Source organism: Chanodichthys erythropterus, chromosome 10, assembly GCF_024489055.1.
Source record: "Chanodichthys erythropterus isolate Z2021 chromosome 10, ASM2448905v1, whole genome shotgun sequence".
Taxonomy (NCBI): Eukaryota; Metazoa; Chordata; class Actinopteri; order Cypriniformes; family Xenocyprididae; genus Chanodichthys; species Chanodichthys erythropterus.
In genome coordinates, this window is record NC_090230.1 from 25,261,807 (window position 1) to 25,287,560 (window position 25,754).

General features: G+C 36.6%; 1 protein-coding gene across 1 annotated transcript; it reads left to right on the forward strand.

Moving 5' to 3' along the window:
- The first annotated feature begins 410 nt into the window (after positions 1-410).
- Positions 411-24,973, forward strand: LOC137028044 (carcinoembryonic antigen-related cell adhesion molecule 5-like). The gene is made up of 8 exons (XM_067396755.1): positions 411-849; positions 3,820-4,134; positions 4,351-4,643; positions 8,597-8,614; positions 23,419-23,710; positions 23,890-24,189; positions 24,436-24,732; positions 24,822-24,973. The coding sequence occupies exons 1-8, from the start codon at positions 804-806 to the stop codon at positions 24,971-24,973; spliced, it is 1,713 nt and encodes a 570-aa protein (XP_067252856.1). The 5' UTR covers positions 411-803.
- The last annotated feature ends 781 nt before the right edge of the window (positions 24,974-25,754 follow it).

Consider the following 25,754-nt stretch of genomic DNA (forward strand, 5'->3'; position numbering starts at 1 on the left):
AAACATTATTTATAAATTTTTACATTATTATTAGCTCATTCATTTTATTTACAATAATAAACAAACTTTAATCTGAGCAGATACTGATTTGGGACACATTATAATATACTTTGAGAACACAATGAAACACATAAACAACTCCATTCCTCCATCAGGCAACAATAAAGTCTTTAAATGTGATTTGTCTGTGTCTCATCTGAGGATCAACACCTCCATCTAGTGTCTCACCCTGAATCATGTTATCAGGAGTGATTTGACTGACATAACATAAGAACACTTTCTCCATTCTGTTCTTGAATCAATGTGGCCCTATTTATACCACATTCGCGATGACCTTGTTCTGTGTTTTCTCGTTAAGCAATGATTCCAACTTCTGTTTTAAACTGCTTAAACTTCTGTTTTTCTCTGGCCTCAACCACAGCATGAACCTTTTTTTTCAGCTCTTTCCTGCTCCATAAAGCCATTAGAGAAACTCTGAAATCAGTCTGAGAGGAGAAACAATTGAGACATTTGATAAGAAATGAACAACAAACGAGCTGAAGACAGTTACAGGAGAGAGTAGAGACTCACAAAATCTCGTGACAAGATCAAACTGTTGATTTAAGACGTTACTGGTCAGGTTCAGTTGAAAGTCACACCACTGACTTTCAGGAAGTTGACGCCTAATGGAGCTCAATGTGTCAATGTTCAGAGCGTAAATTAACCAAGAAAAAAAGAAAATACAAGCTAAGAAAGTTGGTCTCTCATTTTATTACTGAACCAGTTTTGAAGAGTTTGTCTTTTGTGGACTGAAATCTTTGAAGATGTTTCACCCTGTTTTGCTCTGTTTGTGTTTCTGGCGTCTGGATGGTGAGTTTAAATGTGTTTTTATTGTTTCTGTTCTGGTACCATGTAATAATTTACTGGTTAAATTAGTCAGAGAGGATTAACATTCAATGTTCTTCTCATATAGAAGTAATCTGTGATTTTACATGAAGTTTAAATTCAGGTTTATTAGGCAGTTATTAGGGATTGATCTCTTGAATCTCTTGAATAAATCATTAAATGAAAATAAATTCAGTCACTTGTCTCCACTTAATGCTGTAACAATATAATTGATACAGTCTTTATTTGAAGCATCTACTGCAGTTACTTTCAACTATTTTTTGATCACTTCCATAGACATCAGTGTTTATATCTGAAGTAAACTTTTATCCAAATGTATCATTCTATACTATAGGCCTATCATACTATATATACTATAGGAGTGGGGAAAAACACAGCCTTAAGGACTTTGTAATTTTTTTCTTTGAAACAAAAGTTAAATGTGTCCAGAATAGTTACCATAGTTTTAGTGACAATTACATAAGTTATAAACCAAGTATGAAAAATGTCCAGAGTTTTCATGTTATTCGATTTTTAGCAAAAAATTTAATTTGTATCCATGGTTTCAATGTTTGACAGAAATTGGAACCACTAAGATTTTTAATGTTTTTAAAAGAAGTTTCGTCTGCTCACCAAGGCTACATTTATTTAATTCAAAATACAGTAAAAAACAGTAATATTGTGAAATATTATTACAATTTAAAATAACTGTTTAAATATATTTCACAAAGTAATTTATTCCTGTGATGCAAAGCTGAATTTTCAGCATCGTTACTCCAGTCTGAAAATTCAGATTGCATCACAGGAATAAATTACTTTGTCAAATATATTTAAATAGTACACAGTTATTTTAAATTGTAATAATATTTCACAATATTACTGTTTTTTTTTACTGTATTTTGAATTAAATAAATGTAGCCTTGGTGAGCAGACGAAACTTCTTTTAAAAACATAAAAAATCTTAGTGGTTCCAAACTTTTGGACTGTACTGTATTTATATATATATATATATATATATATATATATAGATATATATATATATATATATATATATATAGTATAAGATTAAACAAAGATAGGCCTACTACTAAATAAAAATAATAATAAAGAATCCTACTAGAATAATTAACTGGAATATTTAATCAGGCATGAACTAAATAGATACCAACAAAAAAAACAAAACAAAGACCTGACCTGATAACTGAAATGCCATATGTGACTTGAATCAGTGTTCATAAAGAACCTTCAGAATGAAGTGATTCACTAGAATGAATTGGACTTTCCAAAGCTACATATGAGAGGAAGACTGTTTAAGATGAAAATATTCAATAGAATAATCGTACCAGCGCTATCTAGAGCTGACGGTGTTATTTACTTCGGCTCGCTCGTCAATATACAAATGTGACATTAAAAACAGAGATTTCGGCACTAATCCTAATGCTAATCATTGGGAAAAAAGTAGCTTTTTACTGGAAGAGCTTGTTTTGAAAGCAGAGCTCTTCTCAAAGCTATAATTGTTTTGAGTGTCATTTTCTATTACAGATTTTGCACAAAACTTTTGCAATATTTTCTAAATGTTGATAAAGAGCTATTACGAAATGACGGCATTTCCATTTACCAATGTTATGTGACTAAAACATAATTGTTTTTCAGCTTGTGGTAAGTCGTTCAAAAAATCATGGCAACGGAGGTTAGTAGGTTTAAAAGGTTCATAGGCAGCAATATAATCACCACTTTCAAGGTCTAGAAAGGTATGAAAGATATCGTTAAAACAGTTGACATGACTGCAGTGGTTCAACCTTAATGTTGTGAAGCAATGAGAATTTTTCTGTGCACAAACAAAACAAAAATAATGACTTTATTCTCTTCTGTGTCATTCTCATGTGTTGTTTATGTCCAGCGCTTCCAGGATCTACACTCTTAGAAAGGATGTGTTAAAACTGACTCAAACTGTGTTAAATTCTTACACATCAGTGTTTGAGTTTAGGGACAACATTTGTTGTGTTAACTCTGACACATTCAGTGAGTCAATGATTTTTACACAGTGAATGTGTCAGGAAAGTTAACTAGAGGTGTAGTCAAGACCCGATCCTCCAAGACAAAGACCATTGAAGAGGGAAGTTAATGAGATAATTAATTCATTAATCAAGCACTATAGTGATGAACACCTGCTGTTAACAAGCAGAATCATTGAAGGAAAGAGGAAAGCAACAACAAAATAAAACACCTTAATTGTGAACATGAAGACCAAATTTGCAATAATCTCTTTGTCAAGTCCAGTCAAAAAACATCACTTACACATCAGTGTGTGAGTTTCGGGACAACGCTCATTGTGTTAATTTTGACACATTCATTGTGTAATGATTTTAACACAGTAAATGTGTCAGGAAGGTGATCTGTTATGAAGCAGAATCACCAAAGGAGAAAATCACAATTTCACCATCATGGAGATCAGTGTTTACTTTAGTTGAGCTCTTGACCCTTGACTTTCTGCCAGACAAGCAAAGAGAAAAGATGATCAGGTGGTGTTTGTTATGTTTTCACATAATCATTTAGAGCCCAATCTCTGAGTTAGATTTACATTATCGATTACAGCAGCACTGTGATTCTGCAGAAGATCAGCTTTATCAATATAATCTGAAGGATTTCTTAAAAGTTGTTCTGATTAAAAAAAAAAGTCTCTTTCTTTTAGAGACACAGACATCAAGAATCATGAATAAATTATGTGCTGAATTGTAATTGACATTATTCTTGTTAGTAAGTCTCTCTTTTTATTTACTTATTGATCCATATAAAACTCTAACTATTTATCATTTCATTCAGCATATTTTTTTGTGCTGCTATGGAATATTATTAATTTCACATTTAAATGAATAAAAGTATTTTAGTGAAGCTTCATTAAACCAATATCAAGTGATTTTAAAGCTTTAATCTGTGAAAAACTCTGATCTTCAGGTGTGTTTGGTGCTGATGGTGTTTGGCTAGTGTCAGTAAACAAGGGAAATTCAGTCACTCTAAATCTTACTGAAATGAAGGATGATGATCAGATTCAGTGGATGTTTGGATATGAAAACACTTTAATAGCTGAAATCAATAAACGGGCCGACAGCTTCACTGTATATGATGGTGTTCTTGATGGGAGATTCAGAGACAGACTGAAACTGAACAATCAAACTGGATCTCTGTCCATCACAAACACCACAATGAAACACGCTGGATATTATAAAGTACGGACCAACAGTGCACGAAAGAGTTTCGACCTCACTGTCCGTGGTGAGTTAAATATTTATTTCACCTGTTTTATATTTTAATCAGCACAAAGATGCAATTATTAATCCAAATTCTATTTGCTTCTGTTGATTCATGTTATTATTCATTTACAATTTATACTTCAAACTATTTGTTTTGGTAAACCATCAAATTACTGTATTAATCTGTGACAAACCCTGTTTCTGTTTGTTCTGCGTGTGTTTGCTGATACAGTAGTGAAAGAAATATCTGTGACGGATGGAGATTCAGTCACTCTACACAATGATCTAACTGAAATGAAGGATGTTGATCGGATTCAGTGGAGTTTTGAAGATGGACCTGTAATAGCTGAAATCGACAAACGGGCCAACAAATTCACTGTAAATGATGAAGTTCTTGATGGGAGATTCAGAGACAGACTGAAGCTGGACAATCAAACTGGATCTCTGACCATCACTAACACTGGAACCACAGATTCTGGAGTTTATGAACTTGACATCAACTACATGAAGATGATTTTCATTCTTAATGTTGATGGTGAGTTAAATATGTTTCCTTGTACATCATTTATTCAGAATCTTGACTGAAGCAACTTGATGTTGTAAGATCCCAAGCTAGGTGACATGGAAGTATAAGCAACATCTTTTACTCACAAGTTTATGTGAGTAAACCTTTCAATTTGGTTCACTTCGACATTGCGTTTGTATGAACGTCCTTCATTCAGAAACTTTTCCTTCAGCCAACTTTCTGCAAGAAGCCTGTCATCAAGAAAGATGTACTCATCATGATCTACATGCTGCAGTAAAAAAAAAACGTCTTCTCATCCCATTGTTTTCTGGTGAGCATTCGGATAAGGATGACCTCTAATGATTGCCTCTCCTGTGCAGACCCAGTCAAACCATCTGATGGCCATGACATGCCTGGAGCAGCACTTGGAGGATTGGATTGCCCCCACTGTGCAGATATAAGTCTCCGGACTCTCAGGCCTTGTGTGGCCATCATCCAGGGTGATAAACTTGCTCAACAAGTCTTGCCGCGCTTTTCCTCTGCCACCTTTATCGAGCCGAGGAGGACGGTACCATGAGTCCGTGATATTGACCTTTCAGGGTCACCTCTAACCCCCTGCTGCAGGCTCCCTTCCAGTACACTTCATGGCCGCCGATCTCCACCCATCCCCTGATGTACAAGATGTAGTGTCCTTTGGGGCTACAGAGGATGTTGAGGAGGATGATGATTTCATATCAGTGGCAGGGTCGGAGAAGATGAATGGTCCAACAGCCCGCTGGAATATGACGTGCTCTGTAGCAGTAGGCCTAAAATAATATGGAGGACACCCCAGGAAGAATAGCTGCTGTTGTTTCAGTGGCTAATGGGGATCTTTATAAACAAACAAACAAACAGGACCCCTGTTCGAGCCCTTGCAATCAACGAGCTTGCACACTTTCATACTTACACTAGCCTCTGTTAAACATTTCAGAGACCTGCAGGTGCTGTCAATTGATCACTTGTGCACTGAATTTGGCTAGGTGATTGCAGAGTCACCTTAAAGCCTAGGAAGGGTTATGTACCTAAAGTGGTTTTGACACCGTCTAAAGCACAGGTCTGGGGCAGTGACACTTAATACACTCTTGCTATGCCAGGTACGCATGTTGCTTGTTTATAATGAATGCTCCAGACAGTTCAGCTTCTCAGAGCAGCTATTTGTATGTTTTTGTGGAAGCCTGTAGGGAATGGCTTCCTCGTGGGCATGGGCAAATGGTATATCTATTCAGGACATTTGCATGGCTACAGGCTGGTTGTCACCCAACACTTTCATGCAGTTGTATATTTTAGATGTGTCATTGCTTGCCTCACACATCCTGCCTCAGTTATAATCTGCCATTTCATGTCCTCTAATGTTTCACCATTGTCAACTCCGCCCCGTTCCCTGTGTGATGCAACATATTTTTAGTTACCGGTTCTGAACTTCTATGTAGTTTCGACCAGGTCCTGTAGACTGGGCTGTATGTTTGCCAAGAGCCCCAATATCATTGCCAAACTCATTGATCTGTGTGTGAAATTTGACATACTTAGCCAGGACCTCCCCTGCTGTAACACGGCGTGGTTTTATACGCTCCCCATAAGCGTTAGCAAATTCAATATTAAAGTGAACCGAATTGATAGGGAATGTCTCCGGTTCCTCTCAAAACTTCCCTAAGATGAGGGAACGAGACATTGCGCATACTGCCATGTCATATTTTGCATGCTTGAATGCCATTGGCCAGTGTTACTGGCGTGATTAAATAACGCTTCAGTGGTAACACTTTACGTTCAGGGTACATGAATTATCATGAATTCATGCATGAATTATGCATTAATGCCTCATCATCAGGAATTATAAGAAATGGCATGAATATGAAAGTTCAATCCTGTGTTTTGAGCTGAGATTGGCCAAATTATGGGGTCTGTCCATTTACCCGCAGGCTACAATGAAGAAAACATGAACATGCCAGATAACTCAGATCATAATGAATGAAAAACATTAGTTCTCACATTAATTGATACTGTTCTAGCCTGTATGCACGCATGAGGTAATGTGAATTTTCTGTGTATTCCTCAATGAATATAAGACTTTGAACTCATGTTACTTCCTGATGATTCATGAAATATTAATGTACCCTTATCATAAAGTGTTACCGCTTCAGTAGTATTTGGAGGAAGGGGTTTCCCCATAAGCGTTAGCAAATGCAGTGTTTTTTTATATTACTTTTGATATTAGATTTTATTGACTGATCTGATCTCAGTTTTTGTTCCTCAGACTCTGTCTACTGTTGTGGTCCTACTGAAGCTGTGATCCGATTGGTCCTCTCTGCTCTGGTGGGCGTGGCTACTGTCACTCTTCTGGTCTATGACATCAGATCCAGAAGAGCTGAACGAGATCAAGCTCATACTCAAACACCAGGTACATGATTGATGATGACATTTCTCACACACTAATTTAGATATATATTTGTGAGATTTATTAATTAATGTCTTTATATGTTCATCTTTTTCAGAAAGTATTGAAATCTAAAGCAGAACGCTGAACGTTGAGTGTGTTTTTGTTCTTCTAGTGTTTTTGTCATAAATACTGATGATTATTTGAGCTTCTGCTCTTTCTTTCAAAGTCAGATTTTTAAAAATCCAATTTTAAAGGCTTTATTTTATATATTTCGCTATAAGACACACACATCTCACTTTACTACTTCTGCTTTCCGTTTGTCATATTTATTTGCTTGCCTTTATCAATAAAGTTTTCTCACTGTGAGGTTCCAGAGTCTCTCCATGTTTTTGCATAAATATAAAGTTACTGAATGTAAGCCCAACATTACACTTTTTTGTATATTTAAAACTATTTTATGACTCATTCATGTCCTGTTCATCATTCAACAAGAAAGCTGCAAAAACTGCTGTTAAAAACAATTATGATTTCATTATAATACCTCCTGTGTATTTCCTGAAAATGAAAGTTTTTTTTTAATTATATATATATATTTTTGTTTAGACATTTGTTAAATACTTTTTTTCTTGCTTGTTTATACATCTTTTTTTTTTTTTGTATAATAATTGTTTCATGTATTTTGTATGTTGTTTCATAATAATAATAAAAATGTTTTAAAAAAAGCAAGTCTCTCCATGTTTTATTACATTTATTATGTTGAGCGCCCCCTGGAGGAATATTGACTTTATGTAAGAAAGTAGTGTGCTGTTTTATTGCTTTTATAAACCAGTTGCCACAAAATAGAAATGAAAGCAAACATATGAAGTAAAACCATTAAATTCCATCCTTCAGCCAGAAAATGACATTAAAAGGAAAGAAAATATTTCTAGATTTAATGCTTTATCTGCTGGAGCTCAAATGAAAACAGGAACTGTTCATACGCTGTTCCTTTTTTTTCAATATATAATATTTCCACACACTTCTACAGTTGTGAATGGGACACTAGGCAACAGCAAGTATCATTTTTGAGTTTTCATTTGATCCAAAAGGGGGAAATATAGAGAGTTTGTTTTACAGCAGTCAGATAAGAGAAAGATGTCAAATGAACCATCACTCTCTCAGATACCCCTTCACAGCAGTGTTTAGTTTTTCTTTTGTGATGTAATGCCAAGGTAATATAACAGAATGTACAATGTCATAAATATACATTTAAAAGAACTAAAATATAAAAAAAATCTTTGATAGATGTGTGATGTTGATAACTGGAAGTGCGTCATCATGAATGTTTCTCCTCTAGACGGTTCAACCCGCTCGACGCTTCACAAGATTTTTTCCTCTTGTTAGAGACGTTCACTAAAATGTTCAATATTTAGGGTATTTATTTTTCTATGCCTTGTTATGGGTATATAGCCTACATAGTATACAGTTAAACTGTGAGGATTATTGTGCAATTTCAGGCCTCCACACTTCTCAGTTTCTTCAGAAGGAAAGACCAAAGAGATTCAAAAGAGTTATTTTACTCAGATTTGCCGAAATACCAAAGTCTGCAATCAAATAACAGAGATCTTGTTATAAACTCAAGTATTTTTCATCACATTTCCCAAACATCAAATCTCTCTGGTAACCAAATGCAACCAATTTCTCTAAACGAATAATTACATTTGCATGTTACTGTGTTTTCTCATTAATATTTGAGGATGAATTTTGATGTAACAATGCAGGCAAACCTTATAAATGTTATGTCACTGGTGTTGGGGTCAAAATGGATGCTGCAACGTTTTCTTTACAGAAATGTGTTGATCTGTTGGGTAGATAAACAGCTTCTGCTAGATGTTTGTGGGTGAAGTGTTTTTTGTTTTTCCAAGTACGATAAGCTCTTGCACGTACGCTTTAAGAGTACATGCTTTCACTGCGTGATGTAGACTGTTATAATACAGTTAGATTTCCCCCAAACATCAAGATATGAGGATGAAATCTGGATGACATTTCATATCTTTTTATACTTATTTCATAGGACTGAGTTAAGCAATATCACACGAGCAAGAGTGCTGTTTTTCCTGAACACCAGCACGTTTGCAAATTTGATACTGATTTTATGCAACAGTTCAACAAATAAAGTTAACATTGAGTTACATTTGGGATGCAATATTGTCTGTTTTTGCTGTTTCACAATGAATATAGTTTTACTATAAAAAAGTCACAGAACACAGAAGCAATCACACATATGAGAGACACAAAAAGCACAGGCACAGCCTTGCCAGGCTTTTTTACATCAAAATACTGGAAAGACTGTTGCCAGTAATTTACTGTAGATTGTACAGTTATTTACTGTAATCTACAGTATGTTACTGTAAAGATACCATGAACTAAATTAAAACTTGTGTTACCTCATTTCATTTACAGAAACTGACTGCCTCAAATTGTCCAACTGCCATTTAAATTTGCAAACTAATATTATTATATGTTAATAATGAGAACATAATTATGAACGTATGTCTTTAGAGTTCACTGAAACATTTTAAATAATGATTTTTCACTGCATCAGCATCTACACAATCACCATCTGTTAAATAAAACAACACACAGCATATCATCAATGTCTCTTGATCTTCTCTTGAATCTAAGCACAGGCTCTACTCTTCAGCACAATGGTGACCCACAAAACTCAATTTTACAGTAAACTACTGGCTACAGTGTTCACAATATATAACTGTTTTTTAACTTACAGTTTGTTACTGTTAAAATACATTTTGTGGGTGTGTCTTTTTATCTTACACCTTTAACCCTTTCAACCCCACAGGAAAATCCTCTAGTGTCCACACTACAGAGTAAAAGTAACATTGACGCTGTGTTGCTGTGAGATAATTAAGTTAATATTTAGGTAATGATTGAGCATTAATGATCAGAGATGGGACCAAGTCACACATGTGCAAGTCTCAAGTAAGTCTCAAGTCTTAACCTTCAAGTCTCAAGTAAGTCCCAAATATTTTTTTCTTGGGCAAGTCAAGTCCTGTAGTAGGTCAAGTCGAGTTCAAGTCAAGTCACCTTATTATTGTAATTTTACCTGCAGAATCTGATCTTAATAAAGTGAAAAGACAAGATATTAGTAACTGTCAGTAAATTAAAATAATTTGGATTTGCATTGTATGTTCATCATGTTAAAATACATCATGGAACAAAATTGTAACTTCATAAAATTATTTATTTTTCACTTCTGCCAACAGTGTTTGAAATGTTTTAAATTTTCAACATTGAGTCCATAAAACAAATAACAGCTTAACATCCAACAGACTCCTCCTTGAACACCTCCCTCTCTCTCTCAAACACAGTTGAGATACAACATTAAACACACACACACACACACACATGTTTGTTTTTGTGAATTGTGGGGACTTTCCATAGACTTCAATGCATTTTACACTGAACAAACTGTACATTCTATCCCCCTACCCTGCCCCTACCCCTAAACCTAACCCTCACAGGAAACTGTGCAAACTTTTACTTTTTCACAAAAACTCATTCTATATGATTTATAAACCCATTTACATTGTGGGGACCGCTGGCTGGTCCCCACGATGTAGGTGAACTCAGGTTTATATTACATCATGGGGACATTTGGTCCCCACAATGTAATATAAACAAAAGCACACACACACACACACACACACACACACACACACACACACACTCAATTCAATTCAATTCAATTCAATTTGTTTTATTGGCATGACATATTTAGGTACATATTGCCAAAGCATTGCATAAAGCAAAACAAAAACAAATATATGAACAAGAACATATATAAAATGCATTCATATATATATTTATACACATATCAATAGTAATATAATATGGATGTGTTCACTCAGTACCTCTTAGTTTGTGGCAATTATAAATATATTGTGCTATTAAAGTAGAAGAAGGTCCTTCACCAAGTAATATTTTCAGTTTGTCAGTTTCGTGGAGTGACTGGAACTCCGGGATAATATGCTGTATTTGACAGTACAGCGACTCTCTTAAGGTTGTGTATTTATCACAGTGGAGGAGGAAGTGTGCCTCCGTCTCAACTGCCCCTGATCTACATTCATTACAGACTCGATCTTCTTTGGGTAACCATGTCTTCTTGTGTCGCCCTCTTTCTATGGCCAGCTGGTGGTCACAAAGCCTGTACTTGGTTAATAAATTCCTGTGTTGTATTTCTGTTAGAGGTGAGATATTCAGCCAAACTGTACTCTCTGTTTAATCTGAGATAACACTGGAGATGACTTTGCTCTTTCGTTTGCATGTATGTCTCTTTCTCTTTACTCATAATTTCTTTAATTCTTACAGGGTTTTCTGGGACAGTGATTTTGAACGCTTTGTTTGTCAGTTCTGACACCATTGCACAAAGATGACTTTTCTGAGCACTCAGTTCTTGTGTTTTTAATGCTTTAAAATGAAGTGTGTCTTCAGGACTAGATTTAAAGTGTATCCAGAATTTTAAAGCTCTTTTTTTAATCATTAAATTGAGGGGAAGACGGCCTAGTTCCGCCCTACAGGCGTTATTAGGTGTGTTTCTGTGGACATGAAGGATGCTTCTACAGAACTCTACATGTAGACCTTCTAAAGGATGTTTGTCCCAAAGCTTATGGCTGTAGTTACTCGCTGGACCCCACACCTCACTTCCATATAAGGCAATGGGCAGTATCACACTATCAAAAATCTTTGTCCAAATTCTGATTGGAATGTTTATTTTGAATAATTTAGTTTGTATGGCATGCATTGCTCTGCGGAAAGTAATGTTTAAATAGCCAAATTGAAATTTCCAGTTGGTGTTAAAACCAAACCAAGATAATTATATTGTAAAGAGTGCTGAAGAGTGGTGTTGTTTACAGTAAATGCATGTTTATGTTCCAGATTTGTTTTTTTTCTGAAATATCATAATCTTAGTTTTCTGGATGTTGACTTCTAAGGCCCAGTCATGGCAGTATTTAGTTAAAATGTCTAGGTGGTTCTGGAGACCTTCCGCCGTTTTAGATAGAATTATTAAGTCGTCTGCGTACAGTAAATATTTGACTTCTGTGTCAAATAGTTGTAGTCCTGGACTCTGATTGGTCCAGTAGATCTGCCAATTCATTAATATAAATGATAAATAAAGTTGGGCAGAGGAAGCAGCCTTGTCTGACCCCTCGCTCTTGGGAAAAATATTCTGTTCTCTGATGACCAATTTTTACTGCACATTTATTTTGGTTATACATGTTTTTAAATAAGTCGTATATTTTGCCCCCAATACCACTTTGAATGATTTTATAAAACAATCCTTTATGCCAAATGGAGTCAAAAGCTTTCTTGAAATCTACGAAGCATGCAAATATTTTTCCATCTTTCTTTTGGTGTACTTGTTTGTTTATTAATGTGTGTAATGTGTGAATATGATCAGTGGTTCGATGTTTAGGGAGGAAGCCAATTTGAGATTTGCTGATGACATTGTGCTGCTTTAAGAAAAATGAAATCCAAGAGTTAATTAACACTTTTCCCAAATTACTGGTTACACAGATTCCTCTGTAGTTATTAGGGTCTGTTTTGTCTCCACTTTTAAAGATGGGAGAAATGAGCCCTGTATTCCAGACCTCTGGAAATACACCTGAACTCAGAATCAGCTTAAAGAGTTTGAGCAATGCATTCTGAAGTTCAGGAGAGCTGTTTTTTAGCATCTCATTTTTTATTTTGTCAGGGACACAAGATTTATTAGATTTGAGAGATTTCAGTTTTCCACTAAGTTCTTGTTGGGTTATTGGATAATCTAGTGGATTTTGGTTGTTTTTGATGCATGACTCAAGAGCGTTCAATGTTTCAAGGACTTTTAATTGGTTGGGATTACTTAAAGGGTCAGTTTGATGGTTCTCGAAATAATCTTTCCAAATTTGACCATCTTGTATGGCTGGTTCTTGTGGCTTTGTGGTGTTCAAACTGTTCCACATGCTCCAGAACTGGCCCTGATCAATTGTGTTTTCAATCTTTTGAAGCGTGTTGTTATAATAATCCCGTTTCTTCTGTCTCAGTGTGTTTTTGTATTGTTTCAGAAGTTCTGAGTGTTTTAAGAGCAACTTAGTGTTGACTGGATCTTTGTGTTTTTGATTTGAAATGAATCGTAGCTCTTGTCTAATTGTTTTACAGTCATGGTCAAACCATTTTTCAGAAGGTTTTTGTTTAGTGCTTTTTTTTGTGTTTATATGGTGTCATTTTATTTAAATGAGCTTTTTTTGCTATATTTTCAAAAATGTTATTAATATGTTTAATTGCCAAGTCAATTCCCTTCTGATTAATATCAAATGTTGAATTGCTAAACAATGTTATGGAATTGACTATTTCATCTGAGTTTATCACGTTGATATGTTTCAGCAGTGCTTTGAGTCCATGTGATGTGTTAAGTTTATATAGACGAATTGGCTTTTTATGTATTTCTCTTGGTTTGATGTTTTCACCCTTAATGGAAACATTGATCTGGCTGTGATCAGACAAGGGTGACTGAGCTTTGATGGTAAACGCACTTAAATAGGAGGGGATTATATTTGATATGGTATAATCTACTAGCCTGGGTGCCAGCCCGAACCCCGCCCACAACATTTTTTGGACGGGAAGTTCGGTCTGGACTCGATCCATTGTGGATTAATTATGCTCGGTTCCCAGAAGGCCGAGCCAATCAAATTGCCAGGGCGGGCTTTAATCGATGATGGACAGGCTATCTGCGGTTACGTAACCACCACGTCATCAAAGAGCGCTTGGGTTGAATCGGTTTTCACCAACGATGACTGCAGCTGGAGAAGTAAGATGTTTAGATTCCGCTATCACGTCTGTAATAAAAGAAATCGACAGCGCATTAATTTTAAAAGACGAACAAAGAACCGCAATCAAGGCATTTGTCGATGGGAAAGATGTGTTTGCCATCCTTCCAACGGGATTTGGCAAAAGTTTAAGTACAAGTTCAACATACGTCACTTACTGCGTTGCTCTGATTGGTTGTAGGTCTATCCAATTGAGTGCAGAGGTTTTTTTTTACTGGTTCGGTTAAGACACGCCCCATAATTCAAGTGCAATGGAGCAGTATCAGACTCACATTCTGCCTAGAATATGAGTATGACGAAGTCAGGCTAATAATCTACAACACTGTTCCCAAGATTTGAGCCATAGGTAAAGTGTCCACAGGAATCTTCTTTGATTCTACCATTCAGGATATAAAGGCCTAAAGTTTGACTAAGGTGAGCTATCTCCTTCCCATGTCTATTAACTCCAGTATCCTGGTTATTTCTTCTAGGTAGGGTATTAAAGAGGTCTTGGGGTATTTGTGTGAACAGATGTTTATCTCCTGAATTATGTAATCTGGTTCTAAACCAGTTTGAGCATTTAAATCTCCACATAGTAAAATTTTCCCCTGAGTTTGATATTGATAAATTTCTCCCTGTAAAGTGTGAAATATGAGTATAAGTATGGAGATTCTGATGGAGGAATATAAATTCCACAGATAAAAAGGTCTTTATCCAGAATTCCAAAGTTTTTATCCAATTTTAACCATATGTGATTTTTGCCTTGCTGTACTGCTGATGTAAAAGGGGCAAGATAATTTTTTATCCTTATAAATAAACCTCCAGAATCTCTGCCACGATGTATTGAGTTGAGTTTCCATGAGGGCACTATGATTTCAGAGTAACCTGCAGGACACTGAGTGGACACATCTGATCTACACCATGTTTCAATTAGAATTAATATGTCAACATTTGTGACGCTATTCAAGAAATCTGTGTTTGTGCTTTTTAATCCAAATGTTTTAGAGCACAAACCCTGAATATTCCAAAAGCTAATACATTTTATATGATCAGAGATTAAAATACTGCTGTTTATCTGAAGGCAAAACCAAGAACCTATAAAATAAAATAAAATAAAATAAAATAAAATAAAATAAAATAAAAAATAAAATAAAATAAAATAAAATAAGTAATAGTAACAGTAGAGCAGGTATAACAGTAATAAAACTGATTCAGTTGAAAATAAATCTTAAATATGAATAATTAATAAAATAGACAAATAATAATAATAAATCACATTTTTTTTAACCATTATGTTGTGAATGTTAATTAATGAGTAAAATTAAATATTCAAAAAGAAAATAAGTAATAGTAATATTAAAGTATGTATAACAGTAGTAAAACCGGTTAAGTTGAAAAAAAATCTTTGTGAATAATTATTTAAATATATAAACAAATAGAATAATGCTAATAATCATTGTGTTGTGAATGTTAATTAAACAATTCTAAATATTATTTCATCAGCTGTGGTTTAAATAGATCTTGTGCGTTTCAGTTTAACATTTTGTTGCACAGGAGACTTAGCAGTCGTTTAATTTCCCCCACATCACTGGAGGAGAGGTCATTAGCGGATGATGAGGGCGGCTGCTGTCGCGACACTACCTGGGCGTAGGTCGGTGTTTGCTGGGGCGGCCCAGGTGGATGGCGCTGGGGTGGGACATCAGCGTAGGGTCGTCTCTCTCGTTGTCTGTGAGGCCATCGTGAAGTCATAGGTCGTCTCTGGAGGTCTTGTGGTGGCCTTGAGTGAGGTGAAGGTCCAGATGGATCAAACGGCTGCATTCTCATCTGATTTCTTTTTGTTCCTCTATAGCCAGTTGGGAAGCGTCCAAGGGCAACATCCTTGATAGCTTTGGCAAAAATCCTGACTCCATCCTGATTCAGGTGGAGACCGTCATGCACTCACTCTCTCTCACACTCACACACACACACACACACACACATACTTGTTTTTGTGAAATGTGGGGACATTCCATAGGCGTAATGGTTTTTATACTGTACAAACCGTATTTTCTATCCCCCTACACTACCCCTACCCCTAAACCTAACCCTCACAGGAAACTGTGCACACTTTTACTTTGTCACAAAAACTCATTCTGTGTGATTTATAAGCCTTTTGAAAAGTGGGGACATGCTGAATGTCCTCATATTTCACCTCTTTTTGTAATACCCATGTCATACCCATGTCATTATACACATTTGTGTCCTGATATTTCACAAAAACAAGTACACACACACACACACACTCAGAGTATATCCATAAGTCATTACCTCTTTTACAAGGTATTGCACTTGCAAAATATAAGATTCGAGAGGGTCTTGTCTGCAGGATACCCCTGTTTGCATCCCAGAAGGGCAGACAAGCCTGCCCACAACAAAAACCAAAATAGTTATTTAGTTGTGTCTGTGGGTTGGTGGTTGTGTCCTGCTTGCGGCGTTTTCTGTACTCCGAGAATAAGCCAGTGCTCTCTTCCTCCTGGTTTTCATTTTCAACCTCTTGGAATCCAGGACTCTGGGATGTTGTGTCAGGTCACACCTCTCGTAGAATCAGATCTAATAAAAACAAAGACAAAAAAGTTAATTTAATTTAAAGGGCAAGAGTGAAACCATGATTGTTAGAATCATTCATTATTTTCACATGCTTGCAAAATCAGCTCTAAAAATGTATTATATTATTTATACAAATGTGAATTTAATTTCCATAATTTGATAATGGTGACATGCCTAACTGTATATCATGTAAAAAAAAAAAAAAAACACCTGCCTTTTCACCATGTCAACAATGTCATTCTTTATGTCATCGGTGACAAGCACATCATGCTGAAGCCACATCATGGAGAAAGCTGGGTCCAGGACAGCGGATCTGCTGTCAGCAAATGGCAGCTCTTCTCCTGATGCTGCTGATAACATTTTCAGATTAACAAAGATCCCCCGAGAGAGAGCATTGCAGGCTATGGATCATGCTTCCCAGGAAGCGCACTTGCTGTTTGAGTTTTTCCAAGTGGTGGTTTAGTGACAATACACAGGGGAGGACAGAGCTGACCGTCACAATCTTCTCTCCCTGAGTAAGATCGGTGGCCTCGGCAAATGGCTGTAGCCATTCATCAGATTCCACTCCCTAATTGAGAAGACCATGATCCATGCATCCTTGAGACCATCACCAACAGTTAACTGCAGCGTATGGGCAAAGCATTGCTGACGTTTAGGACTTCCTCTGTTGATCATGCGGTCCACAGTCTCCCATTCACCTCTGGAGAGATCTTCCCACAACTCTGCATCATCCAGATTGTCGTCATCAGTTACTTCACCATCTTGGTCTTTTGAAAAACACACTGTAAATGCTTGCTTCATATTAGCAGCATTGTCACAAATAACAAAGTCAAGTTTTTGTCTGATGTCATATTCATCACATATGGAATCAAAGGCTTCTGATATCCGTTCTCCTGTGTGAGTTCCTTTGAATCTGTTGCAGGCAAGTAGGATTTCAGCTCAACTCCCTCAGATGTTGCCAAAACATGGCCAGTGACTCCCCAAAAGCCACGCATTCTCCTGTCTGACCAAATATCCACTGTAAATGATACATGGTCTGCGCTAGCAAGAAGCACTTTTATTTTCTCTTTAGTCTCTGCAACAAGGGATTCTATCTTTAAAGTTATTGTCCTACGACAGGCAGGCTGGTACTTGGAGTCAGCCACAGACATGAAGTGTCGGAAATGTCCATTCTCAGTGATTGAAAGAGGCATGCTACATCCTATCACCAGGTCTCTTAGAATGGCATTTGTTATGGCCTTCTGTCTTGGATGATTAGGTGAATAGGCTTCCTGAGGATGAGACTGGAGGAACTGGGAAATTGCAGGCTGTGTAGCATCAGTGCAGGTGTTTCTTGCCCTTTCATACTCTGCACATCTGTGAAACAGAAACAAAAACAAGAATGGGATGTACTGTATGGTCGGGCAGACATGAAAACATGATAAATGGTTAAAAAAAAAAATAGTTGTTTTTGTAGTTTTTATTTACTATCTTGCTTAGCATTAAAATCCTCCAGACTTGGCCCTTCTACACTGATTCTTATTAGTGGACGATGCTACTTGTGCCTGATGTTTAAAGGTCCCGTTCTTCGTGATCCCATGTTTCAAACTTTAGTTAGTGTGTAATGTTGTTGTTAGAGTATAAATAAAATCTGTAAAACTTTAAAGCTCAAAGTTCAATGCCAAGCGAGATATTTTATTTAACAGAAGTCGCCTACATCGAACGGCCAGTTTGGACTACATCCCTCTACTTCCTTCTTTAATGACGTCACTAAAACAGTTTTTTGACTAACCTCCGCCCACAGGAATACACAAGAGTTGCGTTTGTAGAGTTTGTTTGTCGCCATGTCGTCGAAACGCTGTTATTTTCATCCCGCAGTCCAATCACCGGGTCTGATTCCGGCTCAAATTGATAGGGTAAAATTAAAGACATGTTTACAGTAACACTGAGCGCGTGCATCTCCACGTTATGGTAAGAGGCGTGACCTTTCCGGGCAAGGTGCGCTCAGAGCTGTCGAATCACAACACAGGAACCGCTGGCACAATCAGAACTCGTTACGTATTTCTGAAGGAGGGACTTCATAGAACAAGGAAGTCATCAGCCCGTTTTTATGACAGTGGAAACAGCGGTATACAGATAAGTAAATTATGTGAAAAATACTGTGTTTTTTTACACGCGAAACATGAACACATGTTATACTGCACACTATAAACACAATCAAAGCTTAAAAAAAACACAAAAAACGGGACCTTTAAGGTTGTATCAGCGATGACGGGGTAACATCATTCTGTTGATGTTCAAACAAAACAGAGAGCTAGCTCGCTACTCCCTCCCCCTCCCTCCCGTGCAATTGAAACTCTCCTAAATGCACGGCGCATCTTATTGGTTGGAACACTTTATTTTGCCTTTGAGTAGTTGGTTAACACTTGTTGGTAGCAATCAGTGATGCGCGGGTCAATGTATAAACAACCCGCACCCGACCGACGTTTTCAACTAACCCGCCCGCAACTCGGACCGCAAAAAAAGAAGAAAATATTGTACCCGACCCGCTTCCTGACCCGCATTTTTTTAAAAGCAGTAAATGCTCATTGTAGCGTCATTGGGCCATAGACGTAAGAACCCCCCATCAGCCTCCCTGGCCAATAATATCCATTAATCCAGCCTGTGGAGGAGAGAAATATTTCAGGACCTGACGTGGTGCCCTCAGAGGTGCAGCGGCGAGAGCAGGCAGTTCTTGAGGCGGCCCATCATTTTCCATTTCAGCTGTCAGATGCATATGATTGATGAATGCGATGTTTATGTTTCGACCCTGCTTAAAGAATTAGCCTAATCAGCAGGTCCCACTTTTGGAAAAGTGTGAAAGCCCTTAGGAGCGCAAACCGTTCTTTTTCTGAATGTTGTAGTGTTATGTAATAAAGGCTTGATTTATTCATTTATTTCGTTTCATTTTCTTAACAATTAAGATGCTGCATGTGTTTATCCAGTCTAATCGAAGTGCGCGTCTCTCCCCCGACTTTCCCAACAAGAATCCCGCCCCCTCTTAGAAAATACATAAAACTGACATTACTGAGCTATAGGCTTATGCGTTTAAAAGTAATGTAGCCTATTAAAATTGTACAATTTCATTGCTCAGTTCAAAGTGTTGGGAAATCGGGCATTTTGTCCCGCGTCAGCATTTATTCTAAAGTTAATAACGCTCAACATTTAAAAGGTAAATAAGGATTTCTCACTTGTATTAGTAGGCTTGGCTTTTCGCCACGTGAATGCCCAATTGAAGCTCTCACAAGCACAAAATGCAGGGATAGAATATGTTAATAAAGTATTTATTAACGCATTTTAGACGAACAAAAACAGGTAGGCTAAGCCAAAGACTGAGGCTACAATAACCATAAATAAATGTTCACAAATACCCATGAAAGTAAAACTGAAACCTTTATTAAGTAAAACTGAAAATTACAAAGGTTTAATTGGCATCTTTATTTCAAACGACCCGACCGACCGCGACCCGAATATCATTAAAAATATTTTTGGATGACTCGTAACCGCGGATGACCGCAGGCACCCGCTCATTTTGGATCAACCCGCGCATCACTGGTGGTAGCAATTGTTTTTGTCTACAGATCTCGGAGCCTATAGGCTGCCTACAGAGCAGGGGCGGTTCTGAGGTCAGTGGATATTATTCGGGGCTTTAGCCCAAACTAAAATTGTTTATTTTTATTTAAAGGAATTCATTAATTATAGAAACGATTTAAGGGAATAAAGAAAAAGAAAGAAAGGCTTATTGTATTAGTGAAATAATTTTAACTATTTGCAACTAATATTTTATTTTTAATTATGCATGCATTGTCTCTAAATTAATAAAGGACATTATAGCATATTTTCAATTCAAAAAGGCAAAATGTAATAAATAAAATTGTTAAATGTTTATCTACTAACATTTTACCAGGCATTTGTTCACTTCTTTAATCATTTTGACAATGATGAGCTAGACCGCTGAACTTTTAGTCTTCCTAACAACAAACAGAGCAGTGCATAGTCCTAATGGAGTGCATCAGAGCAGCATCAAGAATATCAAATATTTTGCAGTGAATCTCTTATTTGCATCGTAAGTTTATTGCCAATAATAATGACAGGTTTATGAAAGTGTAGAACTCGGTGAGCTTGTGCAAAACACATCTTCAACAGCGACCCATTTGCACGTCTCTGATTGGCCAATGCGTTCAACAGACATGTCTGTGATTGGCTACAATGCTCAACGCTGCAAAAGCACGTTGTGAGTACCTTTAATGCAAAGGGAAAAATATATATATATATATATATATATATATATATATATATATATATATATATATATAAATAAAACTGTAATATGCACTTTTCATGATTAGGTAATCACGGCAGCTGTAATCTTATTCACATTTGTTTTTCTGATTAATTGTTTTGCTCTATGAGAAAGACAAGGTAACAAAATATTCGGGGCTTTACTATAAACATTCGGGGCTTAAGCCCCCTTAGCCCAGCCCTAGTGCCGCCCCTGCAAGAAACGCGTTTTTTGACGGCCTGCTAGCGGAACGTTAGGAAAGATTGTGATCATTTATGTTTGGGCCTTTTTTGGGTCTGAAATCGCTGATACAACCTTTAATGGCTACTTTAGCTATTATTACATTAGCTAACTACCAACTAACCAGATAACATTAACAAATTGACAAGCACTTACTGGGCAGAATGGCTCTTCAGGTGACGGACGAAATTGGAGGTTGTCGTCTGGATGTCCGAGATTTGTATGTTGCATGTCTTGCAAAGCGCTGTTCTTCTTTTGCCATCTTGCAAAAAATTCTTGAAGCCAAAAGCGATGACCCTCGGTACCCCTCCGGCTGACATATATATCTGATTTAAGTGGGCGTGGTGTGCGTAAGGTACGAGAGGGCATGGGGCGGAGCCAGACAGTGTAAACATCCGGGGCTTATCCCAAATCAATATTTGTCCAATGACATTATAATTTTCTGTTAACAGCTTTACTGACATGAAAGAAGCTTTTGTTGCAGTATTGTTGTTCAGAAAATGTACATTATTTGGCATATCACAATTTCGATTTTAGTTTGTTGGTAAAATGAAACTTAGAGACCATTTAAGCTTTGTAGGCCTATGTTTTAAATTTTCGGTTTATGATGAAACGGTCATTGGGAAACACTGAATGAATGTTTAGCTGACAAATGTGCTAACGTTGTAATATCAGCAGAATTAGTGACTCACTCAAGACAAGGACTTGCTACCACGTTTTAGTTTCATATTTAAAGTATTATTTATAAGTCCACAAAGTGGTAGGCCACGTAAAATCACAGAGCGGGGTCAGCGCATGCTGAGGCACACAGTGTGCAGAAGTCACCAACTTTCTGCAGAGTCAATAGCTACAGACCTCCAAACTTTGTGTGGCCTTCATATTAACTCAAGAACAGTGCATAGAGAGCTTCATGGAAGGGGTTTCCATGGCCGAGCAGCTGCATCCAAGCCTTACATCACCAAGTGCAATGCAAAGCGTCGGATACAGTGGAGTAAAGCACACTGTCACTGGACTCTAGAGCAGTGGAGACGTGTTCTCTGGAGTGACCAATCACGCTTCTCTGTCTGGCGATCCCATGGATGAATCTGGGTTTGGTGCAACAAAGTTACCCTATTCTGTAAAGACACAAATACACTGAGCAAATGTTTAAGTGAGCTTATTGTAATGGTAATTGATCAATGTTTAAATATGCAATAAAAGCCTAAATTAAAATCTGTTCATTGTATAAAGTGAACATGTCTCTTCAGAAGACTTGAATTAAACCGCTCCATTTAAATTGATTATTGTTGTGAGTCTTGTGCTTTTGAAGCTGGAAAATAATGATTGCCTTGACAAAATGGATGGACAAAAAAGTTAGATATTAAAATATCTACTGTGTACAGTATGTGGTGGTTTTCCCCATGGTATTTAATATTGATCATTTTCAAGGTATTGTATTGAAAATAGAAATTCCAGTATTGTGACCACTAATTCATGCACTTCGTCAATGAAGTGAAAGTGCTTTGTTTAAAGTAGCTTTTTTCTACTAAGATCTATGATTTGATTGAATATTTTTTTTTTTATAATTTATTAAATATTGCTGTCTAAAAAGTAATTAGTAATTTTTAGAAGAGTAATTTGTACTTTTACTTTTTCGACACCAGTACTCTTACTTGTAAGTGAATTTTATTTCAGCAATGTAACAGTACTTGTACTTAAGTACAAATGTTCAGAACTCTTTCCACCACTTCACATGTGTTTTCATTCACTCTGTCAAGTGGACTATATTAGTGAACTAATGGGGAATAGTGAATGAGGGTATAGGGTGTGATTTGAACACAGCCTCTGAGTGTCGACTTTGAGTGTTGTTAACTCACAGTATATTCCTGTAGGCTACTTTCTCGAAAATGAAAAAATATTACCCAGAATGCATTGTTTGTCTATGGTATCTTACTGCTTTAATGGAAAACAGCATGTTACTGTTGAAACCTGGCCATTTTTTAAAGCAATATTTTACAGTATGCTTGCACCGAGAATGAGTGCAGAAACCGATGCAAGTATAACAAGATACAGATATCTAATTCAATATTTCACTCTTCTGCCATTAGATTTCATTCAGGGTCAGAATTAAGTTGAAAATGTAAGATCAGCAAAAGCTTGTGAGCGGAAACTAACTGAGGCGGGGGAGGATTCACACTCAACCAGATAAATATCACAGTTCAGTGTGTTTCATATCAGTGTTTTCAGACATTTTAAGAGTTACTATCATGAGCTTTACAGTGAACCGATGAAGAAAATGTTTCTCAAATTACTTTTGACCTGTTTGTGTTTGTGGCGTCTGGATGGTGAGTTTGAAATGTGTTTTTATCACTTCAATTGTTTCTGTTCTGGAACCATGTGATAAATTACTGGTTAAATTAGTCAGTGATGCAGTGGAGTCAGTGTTAGTGATTGAGGGAGATTCAGTCACTCTAGACTCTGATCTTACTGAAATGAAGGATGATGATGAGATTCAGTGGATGTACGAAGATGAAATCACTTTAATAGCTGAAATCAATAAACAGAAGAACAGATTCACTGTATATGATGATGTTCTTGATGGGAGATTCAGAGACAGACTGAAACTGAACAAACAAACTGGATCTCTGTCCATCACAAACACCACAATGAAACAGACTGGACTTTATAAACTACAAATTAACAGTGTGATCAAGAGTTTCAATCTTACTTGTGAGTGAAATATTTCATCTGTTTTATATTTTAATCACCACAAGATGTAATTATTAATCCAAACCCCATTTTGCTGCTTTTGTGTCTGTTTAACTTTAGTTGACCATCATAACTTTTTTTAATAGGCCTAATCTGTGCTGAACCCTGTTTCTGTTTTTTCTGTGTGTTTGATGATACAGTGCTGAGGATTGTGACAGTGATTGAGGGAGATTCAGTCACTCTAAACTCTGATCTTACTGAAATGAAGGATGATGATCTGATTCAGTGGAGGTTTAAACACACTTTAATAGCTGAAATCAATAAACGGTTCAACAGCTTCACTGTATATGATGATGTTCTTGATGGGAGATTCAGAGACAGACTGAAACTGGACAATCAAACTGGATCTCTGACCATCACAAACACCACAACTGAACATGATGGAGATTATAAAGTAAAGATTATCAGAAATATAGTCAAGCTTTTCAGTCTCGCTGTTTGTGGTGAGTTAAATATCAGTTTCATCTGTTTATTACAGCTTTTTATTCATTCTAAGGAATCTTATCATTTAAATGTTGTTTTATTCTTAAAATGAATAATTAGCCTATTTTCTTTATTTACATTTATAGCAGTTTTTATTTAATTTTTTTTAATCAGATTTAAAATGTTCTATTTTGATCATCTTGGTTTGTTTCTTGAATATCTTCATTCATCCTCATTTCTCTTTATTCTCTGATGTTTTTCAGCTCGTCTCCCTGTTCCTGTCATCAGCAGAAACTCTTCACAATGTTCTTCATCATCATCATCATCATCATCATGTTCATTGGTGTGTTCAGCTGTGAATGTGGGTCATGTGACTCTCTCCTGGTACAAAGGAAACAGTTTATTGTCCAGCATCAGTGTGTCTGATCTCAGCATCAGTCTCTCTCTACCTCTGGAGGTGGAATATCAGGATAAAAACACCTACAGCTGTGTGCTGAACAATCCCATCAGCAACCAGACTCAACATCTGGACATCACTCACCTCTGTCACACATGTGCAGGTACGGCAATGCTGATATTAGTTGATGTCAGCGCTGATATTAGTGTTTATTGACTGATCTGATCTCAGTTTGATGTTTTTATTCCTCAGACTCTGTCCACTGTTGTGGTCCACCTGAAGCTGTGATCCGATTGGTCCTCTCTGCTCTGGTGGGCGTGGCTACTGTCATTATACTGGTTTATGACATCAGATCCAGAAGAGCTGAACGAGATCAAGCTCATATTCACACATCAGGTACATGATTGATGATGTCTATTTTTGCATATATTAATATTTGTGAGATTTATTATTTATGGCTCTATATGTTATGTATGGATACATCTTTTTTAGGAAGTATTGAAATCTAAAGCAGAATGCTGAACATTAAAAGTGTATGTGTCTGTTTTTTTGTTGTTGTTCTTTTTCATAAATACTGATGATTATTTGAGCTTCTGCTCTCTCTTTCAGTGTCACATTTTTCTATTTGAAGTTTTTATTGTTGATATTACTCTCAGATAATACACACACATCTCACTTTACTACTTCTGCTGTTCATCTGTCATATGTTTGTGTTTATCAATAAAGTTTTCTCAATCTGAGCTTCAAGAGTCTCCCCATATTTTATTACATTTATTATGTTGAGCGTCCCCTGGAGGAATACTAAATTCTTACACATCAGTGTGTGAGTTTAAAGAGCATATTGCAGGTTAGAGCTTCAGTGATTCAATGTATAGAAAAATAATGTATGAAATAGATTTTCTTGAAAAAACACTACATAGGCTACATAGAAATTTTTACTTCCGCATCTGAAAAATGCCAAATCAGAAGTGACGTAACTCAAGGGAGCGCGATCAATATAAACTATAGGAAAACAATGGATCGCAATGACAGTTCGACGCTGAGGAAATTGTAAATGTTTATTCATACTCGTATCATAAACCACAGCCATACAGTTAGCCTGCTATGTGTTTAATAGAGCAGGGACAGGCCAGGATTAGACAGAATAACGGTCAAAATAGACAAATTGATCTGTTGTGTGAGGAG